Here is a 22,975-nt window from a genome sequence, read left to right as displayed (position 1 = left end):
CACAGGCCAGTTTACGGGGGAACCCACGCACTGTTTAAAGGGTGCAGGTATTCACGCCTAGTGGAGCACGCAAAGGAAGCCAATCTGGAAGTTTTTTGCTTTGCGTGTGGGCGTGTCGGGGCGTTCCAGCCGCGACTTGCGTAAACAATACCATGAATACACGTGGCGCGCATTTCTTCTGCACGCAAGCTTGTGCAGTGTCCTTCTTGGCACAGCCTTTATGCGATTTCTGCACGAAATTCCATGAATTGGCCCCTTGGGCTTGATTGGATCAGATCTTTTCATACTGCGCCAGCCACCACCGTAGTAGTCTAAAGGCGTCTAAAGCATGTCCACGCTAAGTGCACTGAGTTCGCGCAGCAGGGCCTTAAATGAGTGGAAAATAGCGTGATGTAAAAGGAAGAATAGGCTGAGTAGTGTGGGCTCCCGTTGCTCCTGCCACCTGACCCCTCCCTGAGCAATAACATAGCCGACCAATTTAGTTTGTGGAAAAATAATAGGCCGTAGGCAATTTATTTTCTTGCAGAAAATAACCAACAAAAACATATATCACATGGTTTGCTTTTGGGCACATTGTGTCCAGTTTGGAGATGCCCAAGGCTTCTCCTCCCAAGGCTTTGTTCCCCTTGGGCATCCGTTCCTGGGCACATGCCGCCCACGACTTTCTTGGACCGTGTACCGAAAGAAAGTACTCGGCGTTCCGGCTCCTTCCTCCTTCTTTCGCTCTCTTTGTAGGGTGGGTTGGCACAGCGTTCGCGCCGTTTCCCCCCCACCCCGCGCCTAAACTTCCACGCCCTTTATCGTGCCATCTTTCTGGCGGCCTGGGGCCTGGGGCAAAAGGCCTGTTTTTCGAAGCATGGGAAAGTGTAAAGCCGAGACTTCCTTCTTCCCACACTTCCTCTCCCTTCTGGACACCGGGCAGTGAGACAGCAGACAACAAAGCAAAGCGCCTCAAGCTACCACAAACCTGGATGGTACCCACAATCTGGAAACTTCATGGGGACATCCTCTGTAAAAAGCACCCCCACGCCAACTTACCCTCAGCCCCCCTCCATTCATCCACGAAAAACAAATGCTGTGCAAAGCAATATCTCAAATCTACTCGTTTTAGGGCCATGGTGTCACGCACAGAAAAACAAAAACAAGGCCATGGTGTCACGCACATGGGGCAATGATGTCACGCACACAGAAACAAAACAAGGCCATGGTGTCACGCACATGGGGCAATGATGTCACGCACACAGAAACAAAACAAGGCCATGGTGTCACGCAGACAGAGCCATAATGTCATCTACTCACGACCATGAAGTCTTCACACAGGGCGATTGCGACAGGCATGCAGGCCTATGACGTCACGCACTCACGCCCATGACGTCACGCACGCGGGGATGCTTACTCGAACACTCCGCTGTCACGGTATCGGCTGTATTCGTTCATCTTCTTTTGTATCTGCGGATTGGAAACGTTTCAAGCATTAGATTAACTCGCGCCCACCTGAGTCTCCCTTGCCCCGCCCCTCACCCCCGCCCCCTGCACATGCACCCCATTGCACCTCAGCACTTGACCCCCCACTGAGGGCAGGAGTCCAGGCTTCTGTGTCTCCATTATACCTCCTCAGATGGCGGGGTCTCGCCCTAGCCAGCGCTGCAGGGGGGGAACACAGCAGCTCAAAAGCGGGGGGGGGGGGCAGGAGAAGGAGAGGGGGCATGACAAGGGCTGGCAGAGCCTCAGCCAAGTGTTAGGGAACATGTCCATAGCCCCCTCCCAGGGTCGGTCACACAAAAAAAGTGGCCCACCCCTCGCCTCACGACCCTTGACCTCTGATGACATCGCCTGAAGTGATGTCATTTGACCCCACCCCAAAGTGACATCCCAGGAAGCGATGAAACACGACCTTTCACCCCTTGCCAAAACAGGAAGGGCCATCAAATAGCATTGTCCCTAAGCACACTAAATTACTGTGAATCCAAGCAGGCGTCCAAGGCCAAATTATAATATGTCATGATATAGCACTTACGCTTAAGCTCTTTTTTATAGAACAAATATGCACACAATATCACCCAACCTGAATTGGTACTCATTTATCGACCTAAGAAGGATGAAAGGCTTTAAGAAAAAAAAAGAAAAAAATAATGGAAAAAAAAGTTTCCATTTTTTTTCTTCCAAACCGACCCAGGCATGGCCAGAAACCGGCCCCCAGTCCCCAGGGACGATTTCGGCCTGGCCTCGGGCCGAAAGGCCAAGGGGCCAATCCGACCCTGCCCCCTCCTCCTCTACCCCCTCAGATCCTGGAGCCAGGCAGGATGAGGGGTGAGGTGGGAGCAATACCATGGGCAGGGCTCCCTAAGGAAGTGCTAAGCACCCCAGGGTCGGGCGGGGAAGGCAGGAAACACCAGGTAGGAACACAAGGGGCACCAGGCTGGACACAACCCCCACACAGGCAGACAAAGCTCAGGGCCTGCTCCTGGGCCAATATAAGGAGCTACAGAAGCTGCCAGAAAGCACAACTCTGTTTGGGACACCGCATGGAGCACCAAACCAGTATCCCTCACACGCAGTTCACTTTTTCTTCTCCCAAGGACCCTCCAAACCCCAGGAAAAGGGAGAAAAAGAAAGAAAGAAAAGAGGTAACAGGGCAACGTATGGGGTCCACATCGGAGTCAGGGCAGAGTCTGAGGAGCTGTGGAGAGTGGAGCGGAAAGTCTGTTTGCTCTGTTCATCGTTCGCTGTGGGTGTGTCTGCCTACAAAGACTCATTCCCCCCGCGGAGCGGGCGCGGAGTCAGGGCAGAGTCTGAGGAGCTGTGGAGAGTGGAGCGGAAAGTCTGTTTGCTCTGTTCATCGTTCGCTGTGGGTGTGTCTGCCTACAAAGACTCATTCCCCCCGCGGAGCGGGCGCGGAGTCAGGGCAGAGTCTGAGGAGTCAGAGGATCGGAGGAGTGGAGGTGTGTAGCCCTCCTGGTCTGACACCCATTTTGCGGTCATAGCCTCAGCGTGAGAATGCGCGAAACCCGCGCTCAACGAAAACTGATCTCTCCAAGATCGACAGCAAGGACTGTTTCTGGCGATAGCCCTTGGGACCCTGCCGTGCACGCACCGTCTTATGACGTTCGAGGTGCGGCTTGTGCGGCAGCAGCCACACCACCATCACCATCAAGACTATGCTCATCTGCACGGGCAGCACCTATGCCAGAGGTGAGTACTTCCCAGCATAAACACTGTGCTACACACAGTAATTGTAACTGTAACTGTATCGGCAACTGTATCGGCAATTGCGTTGAGACACTTCAAACCCCGTCACCTGTATACATCCATCGTTGTCCGCTGCTTTGCCGAGTGTCGGGGAGGCCGGCTGGTCTTGTGGGCCTGCTGTGCGTGCCGACGTTGTTGGCTGCGGTGGCGGTGGCAACGTGGACGGCGAAGTCTCCGTTGCTGCTTTGGAGGTCCCCGCCCTCGCCGGATGCCTGGAGCCGTCCGGGGTCGGAGTGGTCGCCCCGTGCGATGCTGATTTTGCTGGGCGGGCGGAGGGATCGATTCTGCCTGTCACAAAGGGCGCCGTCTTGCGGCAGCCCTGCTTGAGCAGAGCGCTCTGCGAACCTGGCGGGGTCTGCTTTTTGGATGCCGTGGCCGTTTCGAGTGACTCGCAGTTGCGTCCTGGGATTCCTCTTAAGCCTCCAGGAACTACTAGTTCAACTGCTAATGGACAGACAAACACAATTCATGAGTCACCTCGATCCGGGTTCTATAGTGCCTTGGCCTCACCTGGAAACCCTGACATCTCTTCAGCACACAACAGCAAAGAGGCCTTTTCATTTGAGGAACCAGATGTACTTTTTAGTGAAGTTACGTGTGGGACCAAGGTGCCCGTGTATCTTGCAGCACGACAAGTTGAAGAGAGGGGTATTGATCTATGTCTGAATAATGTCTTGGGTGGTGCCTTGCCTCTTTTTACATCGAGCTCTGCCACTGCCAAACCTATAATAGGATCTGAGAGAAGAAACTCACTTGAGGTGGCTAACAAACTGCTACTTGACCTCACTCGTTTAAATAAAGAAAGAGCTGTTAAAAATATTATAAACGGTGACCTGCTGTAAAGGATCCCGTAAAAAATCATTCTGGCTCTGGGGGGTGTTCCTCTACCACGCAACCCATATTGTTCACCTTGAGGTCAAGCTCATTGCATAAACGAAGGAGGATTGGGGGGAGCATATCCCCCAGTTTGAGCTGCTCGCAAAACAAGAAACTCAAAAGAAGCTCGACAGAGCCTAGCAATGCAATGGGTTCACCAGCTACAGTCTTAGCGCCAAGGCAAGCTACTGAAGATACCTCTTGTACAATGGATTCCTTATCTGATCAAACCTCAACGGATTCATCCATAATGGAACGGCCATACCCCAAGATCCGACGACCGGCACACCGTGGTAGGCGAATGCCACCACTTGACTCTATAAATCCAGAAGGTCCAAGAACTGTTCAGTACACTAAGGACCTACAAGCAACTATAATTTCCTCTATGGCCATCTCCATCGCACCCTTCATCAAAATGTATGAGAATCTCAATGACAACATAAAAGAGCTTTCTACGGTGGTTACTGCCATGAATCACAAACTGGAGAGCATGGAAAACAAAAACCTCCATTGTAAGGAAGTTCTACAAGAGCTACACAAAAAAACAGATTGGGCGCTCGAAACATTATCAGATCACGCCAAAAATGCAAATCTAGACAAAAAACTTTTAGCTGAAGTAGCTAAAGAAGCGCTGAGTATCTTTCAACAACAAAAAAAAGAACACGGCTACCAGGGGGTAGTCTCCCCTCATGTTGCACTACAGGCGAAACAGTCACGCGTCATGTCAGTTTCCTCATTTAGTACTAAAAGAAGTACACTAACTAACCCACCTGAGAATGCTGCTAGTAACAACAACACTACTGCTGCCAATATATTATGCAGGCCTGCCAATGGGCAAAAAGAGCCAATTTTAAGCAATAAGGGAACTCCAGAGTATATTGTGCCTCATATCGCCACTGCAAACTCGATAGATCTCACCTTGTCACCTGAGACAACAGAGAAACTTAGGAGACCGTCTATAAATCCGCATGTTGCTATCACCGCGGTAGACGAATGCCAGCTTAGTACTCCATTTGCAACTGCTCTAAAAGAGAGCCAGGCGGTTACGAACCTGGCATTACAATATCCTAATCAAGATTCGTCTTGTTCCCAACTGCAATCGATGTCTCCACCTGCGAGGGTAAATCCCGTGTCTGCAATATACGACATCTTTAAGAAACCAATTGCTGCACAAAAGCCTCCCGCAGCCAACAAACAAACCACAGGTGGTTCACTTAAAAAATCTAAAAACCAACCCGCAAGGAAAGCGAGAAGAGGAATCGACGCTCGAAAATGTTTACGTAACATCAAAACAGTTAACGTAACCGTCAATGGAGCCATCACTAAAGACACCACTATTGGAAAAAAGATGGTCGTAAGCTCAACAAAATCTATGCCATTAGATCTCAAAGAGACATCAAATTGTGTCAGTGATGGTTCCGATGATTTACTGAATGTATCTGTGTATGACGAGGAAGAACTTACCGTCAGAGATAGGTCAGTGGCATCTTCGCAGGGTGGACTTAAATTAGGCTCTGCTGCACCTACCTACACTGATTCAGACGTGCCTGATATTACACCCCAGGAAGAAGTCAAGAGTCCTTGTACCTCATTTCTGAAGCTTAGTCAACATATGCCTACTATTGAGAAAGCGTTTAAGGGAGTGTCTAGAATCTGCCAATTGATTAAACCACCATCGCTGCAGAACACAGATGATGTTCTGCAGAGTACCCGCTTTGTGACTTTGGACGACAAAAGACGGATGCTTGATGCCAAAATCCGTACAAAGGGCCCATTTCTAGGCCCGCAGGTGGGGACTGAATCATCTACCGTGGCCAAAGTGTTGCAAGCTTCTATATGTGCGACACAGGTTGCACCTATCGGGGCTCATACAGCGAGCAATGCTGGGTTCAAACTGCCTATGCCTACAGATAAAAATAAAAATCAAACAGAGCGGGTGAACCGATCAACTAAACAACCTCAAAAACCAATGGCAAAGGAGAGAATACACCAACCAGTGACGCGGCAAGCATCTCATCGCCTAATACTGGAACGTATAGAATCTTCTGATGACCTGATACTAAACCGATTTAACGTGCTGCGGCTGTGTCAGCTGATTCCCAGCCTACGTGCGATAACTTCTGAAGACCTTAAAATTGTGGGATTTCCGAATGAAATGAAAACTGATGCTGTGATTTTACATTTGCATTCTAAGATCATAGCAGATGCACTATTGGACGCCGGTCCTGTATTGATGTCCCTAGGATTCGACATAACTAATGCCGAAGGAGGTGTTCTGCTTGTTGACTCCCAAGAGAAGTCCTGCAGTAGACCAATGAATAATGTGAATAAAAGATCTACTCAAGATCTGGAGAACAGCACCGAGAATCAACCAAAGGAAAGCCAAGTGCTTAGTCATCCGAGAATATGGGACTCAGCAGCTTCTCCACATGGGTGTGATCTGATAAGAATTACAGTCAATGGAATGGTAAGCCCATCAACCACACGAGACAATGAAAGGAACCCTGCCATCATAACAAACAAATGCGATGATTGGTCCTGGTTGGCTAAAACCTTAAACACTGAACCGATGACATAATGCCAGGAACCGAGAAGCACTTACATATGTAATATAGGTTCTTGGAACACTAGAGGCTTTATGCATCTATTTGAAACAACATGGGCCTCAGAACTGGACATTCTGTGTTTACAAGAAACATGGCTCTCTCAAAGTCCGTTGTTGGAAGGATTCGAAATAGCTATTAATCCCGCTATAAAACAAACAAAGGGAAGGCCGATGGCTGGCCTCCTCTTGGCTGTGAAGAAAGGCGTTGGATTTCGGATCCTCAGCTCATATAATCCTTCACCATTTATTCAGGTCTCCGCCGTTGGTGTCTATCAGAAAGAAATAAACAAGGAAGCTTGCCTGTATATTATCAACTTATACTGGAACCACAGACGCAATGAAGAGCGTACCTTTATCGACCTTGTAACAACCTTGATCGACGATTTACTCACAAAGGAGCAACCGCTAGACTTAATTGTATGTGGTGACCTAAACATTGTCTGTATTCCAGATATTGCACAAACTGATGAAAATAAGAAAGGCAACTGCAAACGCGAACAAGCTGCGGCTCAATGGTGTCTGGAACTAGATCTCAGAGGCTTGCACATGCTCAATGGACAAACGGTTGGTGATATTCCGGCCTGCCCTACGTGGAGAAGAGATGATCAAAAATCGGTCATTGATTACATATTTGTGACAGAAAACATCCACAAGAGAACAACGAAACTGGAAGTCATTAAAATGCAATACAGTGATCACGATATGGTAAAATTATCAATTCATCACCCTTGTTTGGGTGAGCAGATCTGTTGGCCGTTTGCGGTGTGCACTGGGACTGGTAGAATATGTCTAAATCTTTTGGATACAGAAGTAGCGGCTATCTCTAATGCCTTTCAACACACTGTTAAATCTCTGGAATATCAAAATCTTCTGTCTAACTTTGAGGAACATAAACGCAATCAAAAACACGTCGAGTTTCGCCCAAAGCATAAATTCGACGTTTCTATTCTGCAACGCAAAAGAGAGATGAGACAAGAACTAAGAAAACTTAAAGGTCCATACACCGACAACATGAAAGAGAGTAAAAGAGTGATCAAGGCCAAATACCGAAACTGGCTTAAATCACATGCAGCGATTATGCTTCAAAACGACTCAGAAGAGATGCTGCAAGAAATGGCTGGTAAAAACTCAGCAGCATACTGGAAACTGATAAATAACACTATGGCTCCACATCAAGCCCTTCAAGCCATAGCAGTAACTGAAGCTGAGTGGTCGACTTTCTACACAGACCTTTTTTGCAGTGACAAACCCGTACCAACTTGGGTACCTACGACGTCAAATAAGTGGGACCTGGCGTTTGAGAGAAGTGACATCTTGGATATAATCAAGAATGTGCATGACTCTAGAGCGCCCGGCCCTGATGGCCTAACAAATTATACACTGAAAAAAACTCCAGCTTTATGGGCAGACTTTTGTGTTACTCTGTTTGACCGAGTCATCGCGAGCCGATCAACCCCAAAGTCTTGGAAAAGCACTGTAGTGGTCCCAATCTTTAAAAAGGGAGACCGTCTAAATCCAAAAAACTACAGGCCCATAGCTCTTCTTGACGTGTTGGGGAAGATTTATGCCACCCTTTTGCAACAGAAACTGTTAAAATGGGCTAAAGATCATAACCATGTAGACCCCAGACAAGCAGGGTTTGTAAAGGGAGTTGGATGCGGCTTGAACCTATTGATATTGAACCTCATAAAGATGGAAGCAATCAGAACCAACACAAAGATCTATCTGGCTCTGATAGACTTGTCCCATGCGTTTGACAGCATAGACAGAGAGCTGTTATGGGAGAAACTCACTAGATGGAACTGCCCTCTAAGTCTAGTGGAAGCGATTCGTGAATTACACACGGATACCACTATCCAGATCCGCTTGGACACTAAAGGCACGTTATCTGCCCCTATCAGTACACAGAAGGGAGTGAAACAAGGCTGCCCTTTGGCAGCCATTATTTTCAACCTCTTTATATCTGATATAAATGAGGCATTTACTGGTGTAACAACGTTTCCTCCGAAACTACATGGCTCGCCTATCAACTACTTGGTCTACGCTGACGATCTTATTCTAGTCGATCTGACTCCTATAGGCCTTCAGCGGAAACTAAATTGTCTCGACAACTATACCACAGATAACGGCCTTCGAATTAATAAACAAAAATGCAAAATTTTAATTTTGGAGAAACTGCAAGGCCGTAGCATTCGACGGAAAAAGAACAGATGGTGTCTTGGTAACGAACAACTTCAGACCGTAAAAAACTCTACATACTTGGGCATGAAGATCAGTGCCAGTAGAAACGATGCACCATGGGCAGAATTGGCAAAGAGCAAATGCCGACAGATGGCTTGCCAAGCGATTCTAATTAACAAAACATTTGGAAAGTTCTCCTTAAAACCAGTAATTGAATTTTTCCAACAAAAAGTGGTACCCGCCTTAATCTATGGCGGTGAAAACGCATTTGGTTGTTTAAGTGACCTGTGGAACTCACTCGAAAATATATTCTGGACGCGAGTTCTACAGCTTCCCAAAGGCACCTCGACGGTCTGTCTCCGATATGAATTGGGCCTCATTTCGATAAATGCAAGAGTCACCTGGAACCTATTGAATCTCTTTAGGAAAACACTGATAAAAGATCCAGCGATCCAATTTAAAATATTACACAGGCCGGATACTGCTAAAGAACATACGATTTTCTTTCAATGGAATCTCCTTTGTGAAACACTTTTAAAGGAGTTTGACATTTCTGTCACAATGTTATCTGAGAATCCCGAGTTGGCAAAAACTAAAATCTGGAGAGCTGACTGGATCAAAACTTGCGACTTAAGAGTTAATTCAACTCTAATGCAAGAGGTCCCAGGAGAAGCTAAAGCATATCATCAGAGGCACACTTATCTAACCCTTCTTCCAGATCATCATGCAAGATCTCTATACATGCACTTCAGGTTAAATATGCCAAAAACAAAGGAACGTATGAGCAGTTGGGCGAAGTGCGCGGACATCGACCTAAGGTGTAGTTTCTGTAACAAGTATAAGGAGACCTTAAAACATCTAACACTGTTCTGCCAATCTTTTCAACATCAAAGACAAATCCACTTTGGAGAGCTGATTAATGAGCATCAATGTATGACGGCTGATGACTGGTGGGCAGCTTTATTTGAGGGATCTAATAGAGCAGTTCTATTTGCACTAATACATTTTCTCTGTGTAGTAAAAGGACGTCTGGACGACCAAAAAGTAAATCTGGTGCAATTAAAGACTTGAACTCTCTGGTAGCTGTCATGATACTATCCCTTAATATGACACGATGGAAGTGCTAATAGAGTTGTTAAGACGAAATGGTGGAGGGAGGGATGGAGGGAGGGAAACAAAACAAAAAAATTCACATGTGATGTATTTTTTGTTTTTGTGTTGTTTGCTTTAGTTATTTTTTAAAGGTTGAACAAACCAATAAAAATAAAAAAAAATAAAAAAAAAAAGAATGCGGCATGGGCCTGAGGGCGTAACCTCTGGGCCTCGTGCCCAAAAGTACACATTCTGGATTATCAGATAATGATGTGCAATAAAAACCCACGGCCTTTTATTGCCAACACTCAACCAATGTTTTGTGTGTGACATGGGGCGGGGGATGGGTTTTTTTTAGCCACCAACCTCTTGGGTCCACCGTTTATCAGAGTCCCACTTATCTGACCCCTGAGAGCTGGAGTCTAGCCCCAGGAGACTCCTTATCTGACCCATGAGACCTAACGTCTAGTACTCACTGCCCCCCCCTCTTATCTGACCCCTGAGAACTGGAGTACAGCACTCAGTGTTTCCACCTTTGCTGACCCCCAGGGAGCCGAAGTCCAGTCTTCGGCAATTCCCCCTTTTCTGACTCCCAGGGAGCTGAAGTGCAGTCTTCGGGAATGTCCCCTTTTCTGACACCCAAAGAGCTGAAGTCCATTCTTTGGGAATGTGCCCTTTTCTGACCCCCAGAGAGCCGAAGTCCAGTCTTCGGGAATCCCCCATTTTCTAACCCCCACAGAGCTGAAATCCAGTCTTCGGGAATGCCTCCTTTTCTGACCCCCAGAGAGCTGAAGCCCAGTCTTCGGTAATCCCTCCTTTTCTGACTCCCAGAGAGCTGAAGTGCAGTCTTCGGGAATGTCCCCTTTTCTGACCCCCAGAGAGCTGAAGTCCAGTCTCCAGTCTTCGGGAATGCCTCCTTTTCTGACCCCCAGAGAGCTGAAGTGCAGTCTTCGGGAATGTCCCCTTTTCTGACCCCCAGAGAGCTGAAGTCCATTCTTTGGGAATCACACATTTTCTGACCCCCAGAGAGCTGAAGTCCAGTCTTCGGAATACCCCCTTTTCTGACCTCTAGAGAGCTGAAGTCCAGTCTTTAGGAATGCCCCCTTTTCTGACCCCCAGAGAGCTGAAGTCCAGTCTCCAGTCTTCAGGAATGCCTCCCTTTCTGACCCCCATAGAGCTGAAGTGCAGTCTTCTGAATGTGCCCTTTCCTGAACCCCAGAGATCTGAAGTCCAGTCTTTGGGAATCCCCCCTTTTCTGACCTCCAGAGAGCTGAAGTGCAGTCTTCGGAATGTCCCCTTTCCTGAACCCCAGAGAGCTGAAGTCCAGTCTTTGGGAATCCCCCCTTTTCTGACCTCCAGAGAGCTGAAGTGCAGTCTTCGGGAATGTCCTCTTTTCTGACCCCCAGAAAGCTGAAGTCCAGTCTTCAGGAATGCCCCCCTTTCTGACCCCCAGAGTGCTGAAGTCCAGTCTCCAGTCTTCGGGAATGCCTCCTTTTCTGACCCCCAGTGAGCTGAAGTGCAGTCTTCGGGAATGTCCCCTTTTCTGACCCCCAGAGAGCTGAAGTCCAGTCTTTGGGAATCCCCCTTTTCTGGCCTCCAGAGAGCTGAAGTGCAGTCTTCGGGAATGTCCTCTTTTCTGACCCCCAGAAAGCTGAAGTCCAGTCTTCAGGAATGCCCCCCTTTCTGACCCCCAGAGTGCTGAAGTCCAGTCTCCAGTCTTCGGGAATGCCTCCTTTTCTGACCCCCAGAGAGCTGAAGTGCAGTCTTCGGGAATGTCCCCTTTTCTGACCCCCAGAGAGCTGACGTCCACTCTTTGGGAATCCCCCTTTTCTGGCCCACAGAGTGTCAGCTGTCTGGGGGCCAGAAAAAAAAAGTCCAGCCTTCGTGAATCCCCCCTTTTCTGACCCCGAGAGAGCTAAAGTCCAGTCCTCGAGAATCCCCCATTTTCTGACCCCCCAGAGAGCTGAAGTCCAGTCTTTGGGAATGCCCCTTTTTCTGATCCCCAGAGAGCTGAAGTCCATTCTTCGGGAATGCCCCCTTTTCTGATCCCCAGAGAGCTGGAGTCCAGTCTTTGGGAAGGCCCCCTTTTCTGACCCCCAGAGAGCTGGAGTCCAGTCTTTGGGAATCCCCCCTTTTCTGACCCCCACAGAGCTGGAGTCCAGTCTTCAGGGATGCACCCTTTTCTGACCCCCAGAGAGCTGAAGTCCAGCCTTTGGGAATGCCCCCTTTTCTGACCCCCAGAGAGCTGGAGTCCAGTCTTTGGTAATCCCCCCTTTTCTGAGACCTGAGAGCTGAAGTGCAGTCTTCGGGAAAGCCCCCTTTTCTGACCCCCGGGGAGCTGAAGTCCAGTCTTCAGGAATGTCCCCTTTTCCGACCCCCAGAGAGCTGAAGTCCAGTCTTTGGGAATCCCCCCTTTTCTGACCCCCAGAGAACTGATGTCCAGCCTTTGGGAATGCCCCCTTTTAGGACACCCAAAGAGCTGGAGTCCAGTCTTCGGGAATCCCTCCTTTTCTGACCCCGAGAGAGCTGAAGTCCAGTCTTCGGGAATCCCCCATTTTCTGACCCCCAGAGAGCTGGAGTCCAGTCTTTGGGAATGCCCCCTTTTCTGACCCCCAGAGAGCTGGAGTCCAGTCTTTGGGAATCCCCCCTTTTCTGACCCCCAGAGAGCTGAAGTCCAGTCTTTGGGAATGCCCCCTTTTCGGAGCCCTGAGAGCTGAAGTGCAGTCTTCGGGATCCCCTTTTTCTGACCCCCAGAGAGCTGGAGTCCAGTCTTTGGGAATCCCCCCTTTTCTGACCCCCAGAGAGCTGAAGTCCAGACTTTGGGAATGCCCCCTTTTCTGACACCCAAAGAGCTGGAGTCCAGTCTTTGGGAATCCCCCCTTTTCTGACCCCCAGAGAGCTGAAGTCCAGTCTTCGGGAATCCCTCCTTTTCTGACCCCGAGAGAGCTGAGGTCCCGTCTTTGGGAATCCCCCATTTTCTGACCCCCAGAGAGCTGGAGTCCAGTCTTATGGAATGCCCCCTTTTCTGACCCCCAGAGAGCTGGAGTCCAGTCTTTGGGAATCCCCCCTTTTCTGACCCCCAGAGAGCTGAAGTCCAGACTTTGGGAATGCCCCCTTTTCTGACACCCAAAGAGCTGGAGTCCAGTCTTTGGGAATCCCCCCTTTTCTGACCCCCAGAGAGCTGAAGTCCAGTCTTCGGGAATCCCTCCTTTTCTGACCCCGAGAGAGCTGAAGTCCAGCCTTCGGGAATCCCCCATTTTCTGACCCCCAGAGATCTGAAGTCCATTCTTCGGGAATGCCCCCTTTTCTGACCCCCAGAGAGCTGGAGTCCAGTCTTTGGGAATGCCCCCTTTTCTGACCCCCAGAGAGCTGGAGTCCAGTCTTTGGGAATCCCCCCTTTTCTGACCCCCAGAGAGCTGAAGTGCAGTCTTTGGGAATGCCCCCTTTTCGGAGCCCTGAGAGCTGGAGTCCAGTCTTTGGGAAACCCCCCTTTTCTGAGCCCTGAGAGCTGGAGTCTGGAGGCTGGTTTTAGTCCTCATTTGCTCCTCCTTTGAAGGCTGGATTCTTGTGCTCAGTGGCTCTTTTTACCTGACCCCTGGGAGCTGGGGTCTGATCCTCAGGGGTTCCACTTATCTGATCCTCGAGAGATACTTCCTCCTCATCTGACCCCTGAGAGGTAGTTTTGCCTCAGAGGCTCCTCCGTATCTCCTCTGGGGGCTGCTCTTAGTCCTTAGTGTTCACACCCTCCACTCTCACATGGGGTCCGTATCTAGTCTTGGGTGCACCCCATTTCACTTCATCTTGATAGGATGGGCCCTGGTCAGTAGTTGTAGGGGGCAGTGGTGATGGAAAGATCGTGTTTATTAGGTTCTCCCCGGTTCCTTGTCCCCTCAGAGCTGGTTCGGTCTCAGGGGAATTTGGGGCTCAGTATAGCCGGGTTACCCCAATGATTAGCATTGAAGCTCCCTCCTCTTGAGGGTTAGAACTGAGGGGACTGGAGTCTGCCGCAGCCCTCAGTGTTTGGTCCTCAGCACAGCTGTGTCCTTTTAGGGGAAGTGCCTGCCCCTTGTTTCGGATCGCAAGGTCCCTGCCTCCTTCGAGTGGCGTAAGTGTGGGTTCAGCAATGAGAGGTGGGGCTGGCCTCATTCTCTGGTCATTGAAATCGCTCAGATTCGGTGTGATGCTGGCGCTCAGTTTCTGGGGATTACAGGGGTTCAGGTCTAGCACTCAGTCCCTATTGGTTAAGATTCAAGTGATGCTGGCTCTCAGTTTCTGGGGGTTAAAGGGTTTCATGCTTAGCATTCAGTCCCCATGGGTTAAGATTCGGGGTGAAGTTTGTTTGTTTATTTATTTGTATAGCGCTCCTGACCCAGGGGTATATGGGCGCTTAAGCATCTGGTTACAGGCAAGGTAAGGAACATCAGTATAGTTGTACAGCGTATGTAAAGGTGGCAAAAAGCAGTCATGACAGATATAGTAGCAAGCAGACATAATAAGGGATACATTCATATATTAGGCATACATACATAGTTGGTTATTTATTGAGTAACCAAGTGATAACCTTAGATCTGAATGGTTGGAAGGTGGGGGTGCATTTGATAACCAGTAGAATGGTGTTCCATAATGGAGAGGCTAGAACTGGGAAGCTGGATCCACCAGTTCTTTTAAGGGACTATTTGGGCACCGTCAGTTGTAATGTATTAGATGATCTAGTGGTTCTAGTATTCTGTCTAAATGTGAATTTATTGGTTATATAAGGTGGGGCTAGGTGGTTGAGAGCTTTGTAGATGAGGCAGATGGTTTTTAGGTCTATTTTTTGTTGGATGGAGAGCCATTTGCATGAGATTCTTGTAGCCGAGATATGTTCTCTTCTGGGAACATTTAGGGCGGCACCGAGTGCATTGTTTTGTAGAACTTGCAATTTATTGATTACCGTTTTGTTGGCACCTACATAAAGGCTGTTACAGTAATCTAGTTTGGATTGAATAAGTGCTCTGGCTAGAGTGAGGTAGTTTTTGGGGGAGATCAGCGGTCTGCAGGCCATAATTAGTTTACCAGTGTAGGCAGTGGCTGAGGCGGTCATATTAATTTGTTTGGTGAGGTTGGTATTCGTTTCTAGGTAGAAGCCAAGGGTTTTTACACTTTTGGCAATGGGAATGGTGTTACCGTCAATGGTGAATCTGGTGTAGCTAGGACTGAGTTTCCGGATGGTATTAGGTGAGCCGACAAGGAGCAGTTCGGTCTTGTCTTCATTCAGGCAGAGGCCATGTGTGGCCATCCATGCCTGAATGATGGAGAAGACTTCATTGATCTGGTTCGCTGCCGGATAAAGTGAGGAGAAACTGGGTGTCAACTGCGTAATTAGTGTAGGTGACACCCAGATGGTCCAACTTGTCAAATAAGGGCTTTGTAAATATATTATACAAAGTGGGTGAGACACAAGAACCTTGTGGGACACCGCAAGTAATGGGGATAGGGTCGTCTGCTGCTAGGGGTGAGAAGACCCGCATGGTCCTATTGTCCAGGAAGGATTGGATCCATGTGACCACAGAGTGGGAGAAGTGTGCTGCCGATGACAAATGGTTGCACAGAATTTTGTGTTCAAGCAAGTCAAAGGCAGCGGACAGGTCGAGGAGAAGAAGGATGACAGCCCTACCTTTGTCTTTGAGTTCGTCTATCTGGCATTTGAGATCAACAAGGACGGTTTCTGTCCCATGTTGAGGGCGAAATCCAGATTGGCGAGATCCTAGTAATTGGTTAGTCTCAAGGTAATCCTGAATTTGTAAATAGGCCACTCTGTCAAGTATTTTTAGTAAAAATGGGACAGTGGTAATGGGTCTATAGTTCGTGGGTATATCTGGGTCAAGAGTTTGTTTTTTTAGCAGTGGTAGGACCCAGGATTGTTTCGGATTACTTGGGACCGTATTATTGGCGAATGACAGGTTTATTAATTTGGTAATGAAGGGGGAAAGATCCCTGGCTGCATCTTTTATGATCTGTGTTAGGAAAGATTTCGTAATTGTAGGGAATTTTCCTTCCATGTGGCAACCCCTAAACTTTTTGCTATTATTTTTAACCTTGTTCTTGACTTTGCCAGAGAAGTACAGCCTTCTGCCGCACTTCTCTGGGCTTTCGCTCCTTTTCTTATGGGGAAACTGACATGCCCTTAAGACAGTCAGTACCGGGGAACGCTGTTTCCCGTAGTTTCCTTTATCGTGTTGCGGCTTTAGTGCAACATGACACAAGAGGGCACTGTAAGCTAAGTTACAGCTCTCTTGGGTCTCTAGCCTTCTACAGACCCTAGATACTCTTTTAGGATGGTATTTGATCGGTGCAAGTCATTCAGGGACTCGAATGGTGGCAGCGATCGTTTTGTTTATTTTGAGCTCCTTTTGGCGTTCTGAGCACGTTTTTGCCCTGAACCCAAAATGGTGGCCTGGCTCTCCCAAAATGGCCAGACCACGAGGCTCCTTTGTCTTGTCCACTGACCGTCTTGCTCCCTTCACCTTCCCCAGGTTGGGCGACCTGGGGCCTTCCTTATTTGGGCATGTACTTTCCCGCGAAACGTGGTTGCTTTCGCGGGCTTCTACATGTCGTTTGTGTGCCTCCAGGGTGTGGGCTGGGATGTCTGGTCCCAATACACATCCTGGGTGCCAGAGAGTCTGGGGTGGTGTGAATGCCTGGGACCACCGTGGTCCGTGATTGGTCCACGTATGGTATGTGTGTTGATGAGCGGATCTCCCATTGGCTCCCCTCCGTTTTGGCGCGAAGGGAACCGTGGATAAGAGGGAGCTGGAAACACCACTACCATGTCGATCTCCTGAGTTCTCACGAACGAAGGAATACAGGAGCCAAGTATCCTGCAACCCAGAGGCTGGACCGAGGAATCGCTGGTGACCCGCTGAAGGAATCCTCCTTTGCACTGCTGTCGTCCTGTGAAACCCTTTCCTCCTTGGATCGAACCAGAAGGCCTGTACTGGTGCTTCGACCTTTGGAATAGCAGGAACAGCTATTCCCGGCATCTTCAACCATCTCCTGCCAAGTAAGCCTTCGGAAGCGTCTCTGGGCCATCCAGTTGACTGACCAGCTTACAAAGGAGGTTGGCTCTGCAACCGCCGCCAGGTTGTGTTGTATTGCGAGTCCTTGTCCCTCTCCCACGCTTCGTACGCTTGGCGTCCCCAGGTCTGAAGGGAGGAGGGTTCATTTGGCTCGAATACACACGGCCGCTCCGTTGTCCTGTGCGGCAACAAAACTGTGCTGGTTTCGTCGATTGGGACGTCTTTTTGCTCTACACGACTACGAGGCGTTCCCTGCTCTTCTGAACCTGCCAGCTGCTGAAACTAACGTGGAGAAGCCTGGGTCTGCTTGCTTCGGGGACCGGTGAGTAGCTTAGCTAGGATCTGGTCACCCTCCTGCAGTATCCCATTGCTTTTCCCTGCTGTGTAAAAACAGCACACTTTTTGCCGTACTCGCGCTCTGCTTCTGCTCGCTGTGGAGGCTGCGCTTGAGTTGCGGAATCTGTTCTCCTTCTGCTGTGCACTAACCCGAACTGCCTGACTTCCTCCGAAGAGCTTCCCCTTTTGCCCGTTGGCACCGGCGTGGCAGGTACTTTGAGCACAAGGCTCCACTCTTCGCAGGGCTCGGACTTCCATCTAGTTAGGTGCCTCTGAAGGCGAACTGAGTCTAAAGCGTTATCGCACTGCCTGTTTTCCTTTCCTTTCAGGTGGACTACATATTTCGTGCTTTAAACGCTTGCGACTGTGTATTTGTATATATATTGTGGTGATATGGTATGTGTTGGTTTAATATTGTGATATTGTGATTTTCTCGCTACGGTCATTGTTTTAAAGGCCTTAAAATAAATGTGGTTATATTTTTGATATAACAACTGTTTGGAGTAGTTTGTAAGCGCTCTTGCTTTGTGTGCTCACTGCGGGCTTTCAGTCACCCTCACCCCTCTTGAGACCTAGTCTTGACCGCCGCGATCGCTACCTTGATTGGTCTGGCTTGTCCAGAGGTTACCCTGTTCCAAGTAATTAGGTTGGCCTTCTGAACTTCTGCGCCACCAGGACAGAGTTCAGAAATCCGTCTTAACAAATTGGTGGCAGCGGTGGGATACGACTGAAGGTATCCAGTGTTGCGCTCGAACTAAGGCATTTCAGGTTATTCCAAACAGTACACGTAGTGAATTGTTGTAATATAACTTTAAAAAGGCCATAGTCCTATCAAACAGTATGGAAGCAAATACCTTGTTAACTTTAAATGCTTCCAAATCAGAAACGCTGAAAAAGATGTGTGCGGAGAGAGGTGTTTCCTCTCAAGGCACAAAATTGGAAATGATCCAGAGAATCGTGGCGTGGCAAGAAGCGCAGCTTGACGCTATAACTTCCGAGGACAGTGCAGAAGGTGGTGGGGCTGCTCTCACTGGCAGAACCGACGGTTCTGCCGCTGCACTGATCCATCGCGACCACGAGGACAGGGAGGATGTAATGTCTAATGTTTCCTCTGCCAGTGCTGATGGGGAGGCTATGCTTGAATTCAAGAAGCAAGAGCTGCGGTTTAGGCAGCAGGAGCTTGAATTCAGCATAGCCAAACTAAAAATCGAACAGGCAGAAAAACAGAAAGACAGGGATCACCAGTTGGAACTGGCCAAGCTTCAGGTTGCAAATGGATCCAAGGGTCCTGGACATGGTTCTGGGGCTTCCTCTCATCCACGGTTTCCAAAAGATCTGCTCAGTGTGTATGAAGAGAGGAATGACATTATGGACTGGCTGAATGCGTTTGAGTATGCATGCGAGGTCCAGGAAGTTGACAATGCTGATAAGATTGCGTGGTTGCTCAGTAGACTGCCCCATTCTGGCTGTAGTGCCATTATGGAAATGTCGAAGGCTGAGCGGGCTGATTTCGCAATGTTAAAGCAGACTCTCATTTTAAAGTTTGGGAAGACTCCGGCCCAATATTTAAAGCGTTTTCGAGAGTATAAGAAAAAGGAAGGTGGTACTTGGGTATCTTATGTCGCTGAATCTTTGAAAAACTTAACTGGCTGGGTTGAAGGTTATAAGGTTTCTACCTTCGAAGGCATGATCAATCTGGTCATGCTGGAACACATTTTTGCTTCTTCTTCCCCGGAGCTTAAGCAGCATTTGGCCGATTCGAAGGAGATAGATCCTAAGAAGCTGGCCATTGCAGCAGACTTATGGGTGTCACATCGAGTGTCCCATAAGGACAAAACTCATCCTGGTAAGCAGGAGGAAGGGAAAAAGTCCAAAGATATGGAGGGTGGGGAATCTGCTAAATCTTCTTCCCATAAGGGCCACAAAAAGAAAAACAAGGGTAAGACACAAGAGAACTCACAGGGTAGTGGAGGTCAGCCTCCGAAACAGAACTCTGGTTACAATAAGCCTCCCTACGTAAACAGACCCACTGGGGCTTGTTTTTCTTGTGGAGCAACTGACCATGTGAAGGGGGATCCCCGGTGTAAGGTTAGACATTTGGGGGTCCACTCCGCTAATCTGGCCTTCTCCTCCTACGAGGAAGAAGAGATTACAGGAGCATCCTTCTTCTCAGACTCATTTCCCAGCGGAATAGAGGCTGAGGTAGTTTTAGTGTCCCTGGGTTCCTGGGAGCCTAAAGTCGCAGAGGCTTATGCTAGGATTCCAGATAATACCAAGCACTACTTTGAAGACAGTGTGCTGATCAATGGAGTGGATACTCCAGCTCTTAGGGATAGTGGGTGCAGTCGCACTGTAGTGGATTCTACCTTGGTAGACTCAGAGGAAGTTGCCAGAGCTACTCTGATGCCCACTAAGTTGGCTGACGGCCCCCTCCGTATGTTTCCCGTGATCCCTGTAAATCTTACTTTAAATGGTACAGCAGTCAGGATTCCAGTGAGCATTCAGAGAAACGTCCCGGGAAAGGTCTTGTTGGGTAATGATCTCAGAGCTTTAGGGCTCGTAGGAGACACTGCCGAAAGACCCTACACACGGTCTCCAACACGGGCAGCATTGGCCAAGTCCAATACGCCGCCCCCGCCAAAGGGGAAACCCAAGGCGAAAGGAGTCTACAAGTCAAGAAGAGGGAAAGAGAATATTCCCCCTAGCTCACCTACCACTGCGGTGGAGGAAGTTGGTCAATCGCCCGGGCCTGACGAGGAGGTGGCGATGCCTGAAGTATTCGACGCCAACGATCATCCTGAACTAAAAGACTTGTTAGTTGAAGGAGGTCCTGATAGGGACGAATTCAGTAGAGGCCAACGTGAGTGCCCATCTCTGGAAGGCCTAAGGAGACAGGCCTGCTCCCAGCTTGAGGGTGAACCTCCTGGGATGCATAGGATTTACCAGGAAGGTGGACTCCTGTATAGTGAGCCCACAGAGTCTACAGAAGGAGACCATAGGAGGTTGGTGGTTTCCCTTGCTGTTAGGCCCTTCCTCCTGCAGTTGGCGCATGTCGTTCCCCTTGCTGGTCACCTTGGTATGAGGAGGACCAAGCAAAGGTTATCCATGCACTTCTACTGGCCCAAGGTGGGAGAGCAAGTAGAAAGTCACTGCAGGAGTTGTGCCGCCTGCCAGTTGTCTGGTAAGGTTGGCGCGACAATCCAAGCTCCGTTGGTACCGCTCCCAGTTGTGGGGGTACCATTTGAAAGGGTAGGGATCGACATGGTTGGTCCCCTTGACCCGCAAACATCCTCAGGCAATAGGTTTATCCTGGTGCTGGTCGACCATGCAACCAGGTATCCTGAGGCCGTCCCATTTACAACTGTAACTGCCAAGCCAGTTGCAGAAGCTTTACTCGGCAGGTTTACTAGGGTTGGCTTCCCTAAAGAAGTTGTGTCGGATCATGGCAGCAACTTTATGTCGAAGTATAGGCAGGCTATGTGGAAAGAATGTGGGGTCACCTACAGGTTCTCTTCTGCATACCGCCCCCAGACCGATGGTCTGGGGGGGCGTTTCAACAGGACGTTAAAGAGCATGATTGGGGCTCTGGAGGAGCCTCAGAGAAGGAAATGGGATCTTCTTGTTTCATGCTTACTGTTTGCCTACCGAGAGGTACCACAGGAGGGTGTTGGCTTCAGCCCCTTCGAACTTCTGTTCGGTCATCCCGTACGGGGACCCTTAGCCATCGTCAAAGAGGGATGGGAGATGCCCACTCCCCCTGTTGCTCCCAAAGTGTTTCACATGAATAGGCTGAAGGCTTTCGGCCCAAGCGTCGAAATCGCAGCACTGCTACTGGCTTCAGATGTTGAGGAAGAGGAGTCTGAACCTCTCCCCGACCTGTTCCCAAGCAGTCCTTCAGTTAGCTCTTTTGAGGGTGTCCGAGTGGCCCCTCACCAAAATGGACAAGGCTCAGTGGTTTACCTTGGACATGAAGTAGGTGGAGGGAGGAGACAGCCTCTACCCAGTAAAGTACAAGCAGTACAAGACTGGCCTACCCCCACTACGCAAACCCAAGTGAGAGCCTTCTTAGGACTCACGGGGTATTATCGCAATTTTGTGGCAGACTATGGCACCATAGCTGCTCCTCTGACTGCCCTCACAACTCCGAAGAAACCCAAGAAGGTAACTTGGACCGACGAGTGTGAGAAGGCCTTCAATGGCTTAAAAGACTCCTTGTGCCAGGCCCCTGTGCTCAGGGCCCCTGATTATCAAAGACCTTTTATCGTGCAGACGGATGCCTCTGACACTGGGATAGGAGCTGTACTATCACAAGTAGATGAGAAGGGTAAGGAACACCCTATCGGTTTTATTAGTCGCCAGCTTAAGGACAGAGAGCTCAGATGGTCCACGGTAGAGAAAGAATGTTTCTCTGTTGTGTGGACCCTAAGGAAGCTGAGGCCCTACCTCTATGGGACCCACTTCACTGTGCAGACTGACCATAAGCCGTTAAAGTGGCTAATGAACATGAAGGGGGAGAATCCAAAGTTGCTTAGGTGGTCCATGAGTCTACAAGGCTTCGACTTCACTATTGAGCATAGGCCAGGTGTCCAACATAGCAATGCTGATGGGTTGTCCAGAATGTTTAACCGACCTGAACAAGAGACTCATCCAGGGGTGGATTAGTTCCCCCTGTCCATAGTCTGGGAGGGGCGAGTGTTAGGAAAGATTTCGTAATTGTAGGGAATTTTCCTTCCATGTGGCAACCCCTAAACTTGTTGCTATTGTTTTTAACCTTGTTCTTGACTTTGCCAGAGAAGTACAGCCTTCTGCCGCACTTCTCTGGGCTTTCGCTCCTTTTCTTATGGGGAAACTGACATGCCCTTAAGACAGTCAGTACCGGGGAACGCTGTTTCCCGTAGTTTCCTTTATCGTGTTGCGGCTTTAGTGCAACATGACACAAGAGGGCACTGTAAGCTAAGTTACAGCTCTCTTGGGTCTCTAGCCTTCTACAGACCCTAGATACTCTTTTAGGATGGTATTTGATCGGTGCAAGTCATTCAGGGACTCGAATGGTGGCAGCGATCGTTTTGTTTATTTTGAGCTCCTTTTGGCGTTCTGAGCACGTTTTTGCCCTGAACCCAAAATGGTGGCCTGGCTCTCCCAAAATGGCCAGACCACGAGGCTCCTTTGTCTTGTCCACTGACCGTCTTGCTCCCTTCACCTTCCCCAGGTCGGGCGACCTGGGGCCTTCCTTATTTGGGCATGTACTTTCCCGCGAAACGTGGTTGCTTTCGCGGGCTTCTACATGTCGTTTGTGTGCCTCCAGGGTGTGGGCTGGGATGTCTGGTCCCAATACACATCCTGGGTGCCAGAGAGTCTGGGGTGGTGTGAATGCCTGGGACCACCGTGGTCCGTGATTGGTCCACGTATGGTATGTGTGTTGATGAGCGGATCTCCCATTGGCTCCCCTCTGTTTTGGCGCGAAGGGAACCGTGGATAAGAGGGAGCTGGAAACACCACTACCATGTCGATCTCCTGAGTTCTCACGAACGAAGGAATACAGGAGCCAAGTATCCTGCAACCCAGAGGCTGGACCGAG

General features: G+C 49.2%; 1 protein-coding gene across 2 annotated transcripts in view; it reads right to left on the bottom strand.

The window, feature by feature from the left end:
- Window positions 1-22,975, bottom strand: part of EPS8L3 (EPS8 signaling adaptor L3) — a 467,503-nt gene that overhangs the window by 395,013 nt on the left and 49,515 nt on the right. The window contains exon 2 of one of the 2 annotated variants that reach the window (XM_069632978.1): window positions 1,397-1,449. In XM_069632978.1, the coding sequence (XP_069489079.1) occupies window positions 1,397-1,437 (41 nt within the window). In that variant the 5' untranslated portion in view covers window positions 1,438-1,449. Of the gene's footprint in view, window positions 1-1,299; window positions 1,450-22,975 lie in introns of both variants that reach the window. The other variant, XM_069632979.1, reaches the window with a different exon arrangement.

The sequence above is a fragment of the Ambystoma mexicanum genome, chromosome 13 (assembly GCF_040938575.1).
Source record: "Ambystoma mexicanum isolate Mex_15411 chromosome 13, UKY_AmexF1_1, whole genome shotgun sequence".
NCBI lineage: Eukaryota > Metazoa > Chordata > Amphibia > Caudata > Ambystomatidae > Ambystoma > Ambystoma mexicanum.
This window is presented reverse-complemented; position numbering and strand designations above follow the sequence as displayed.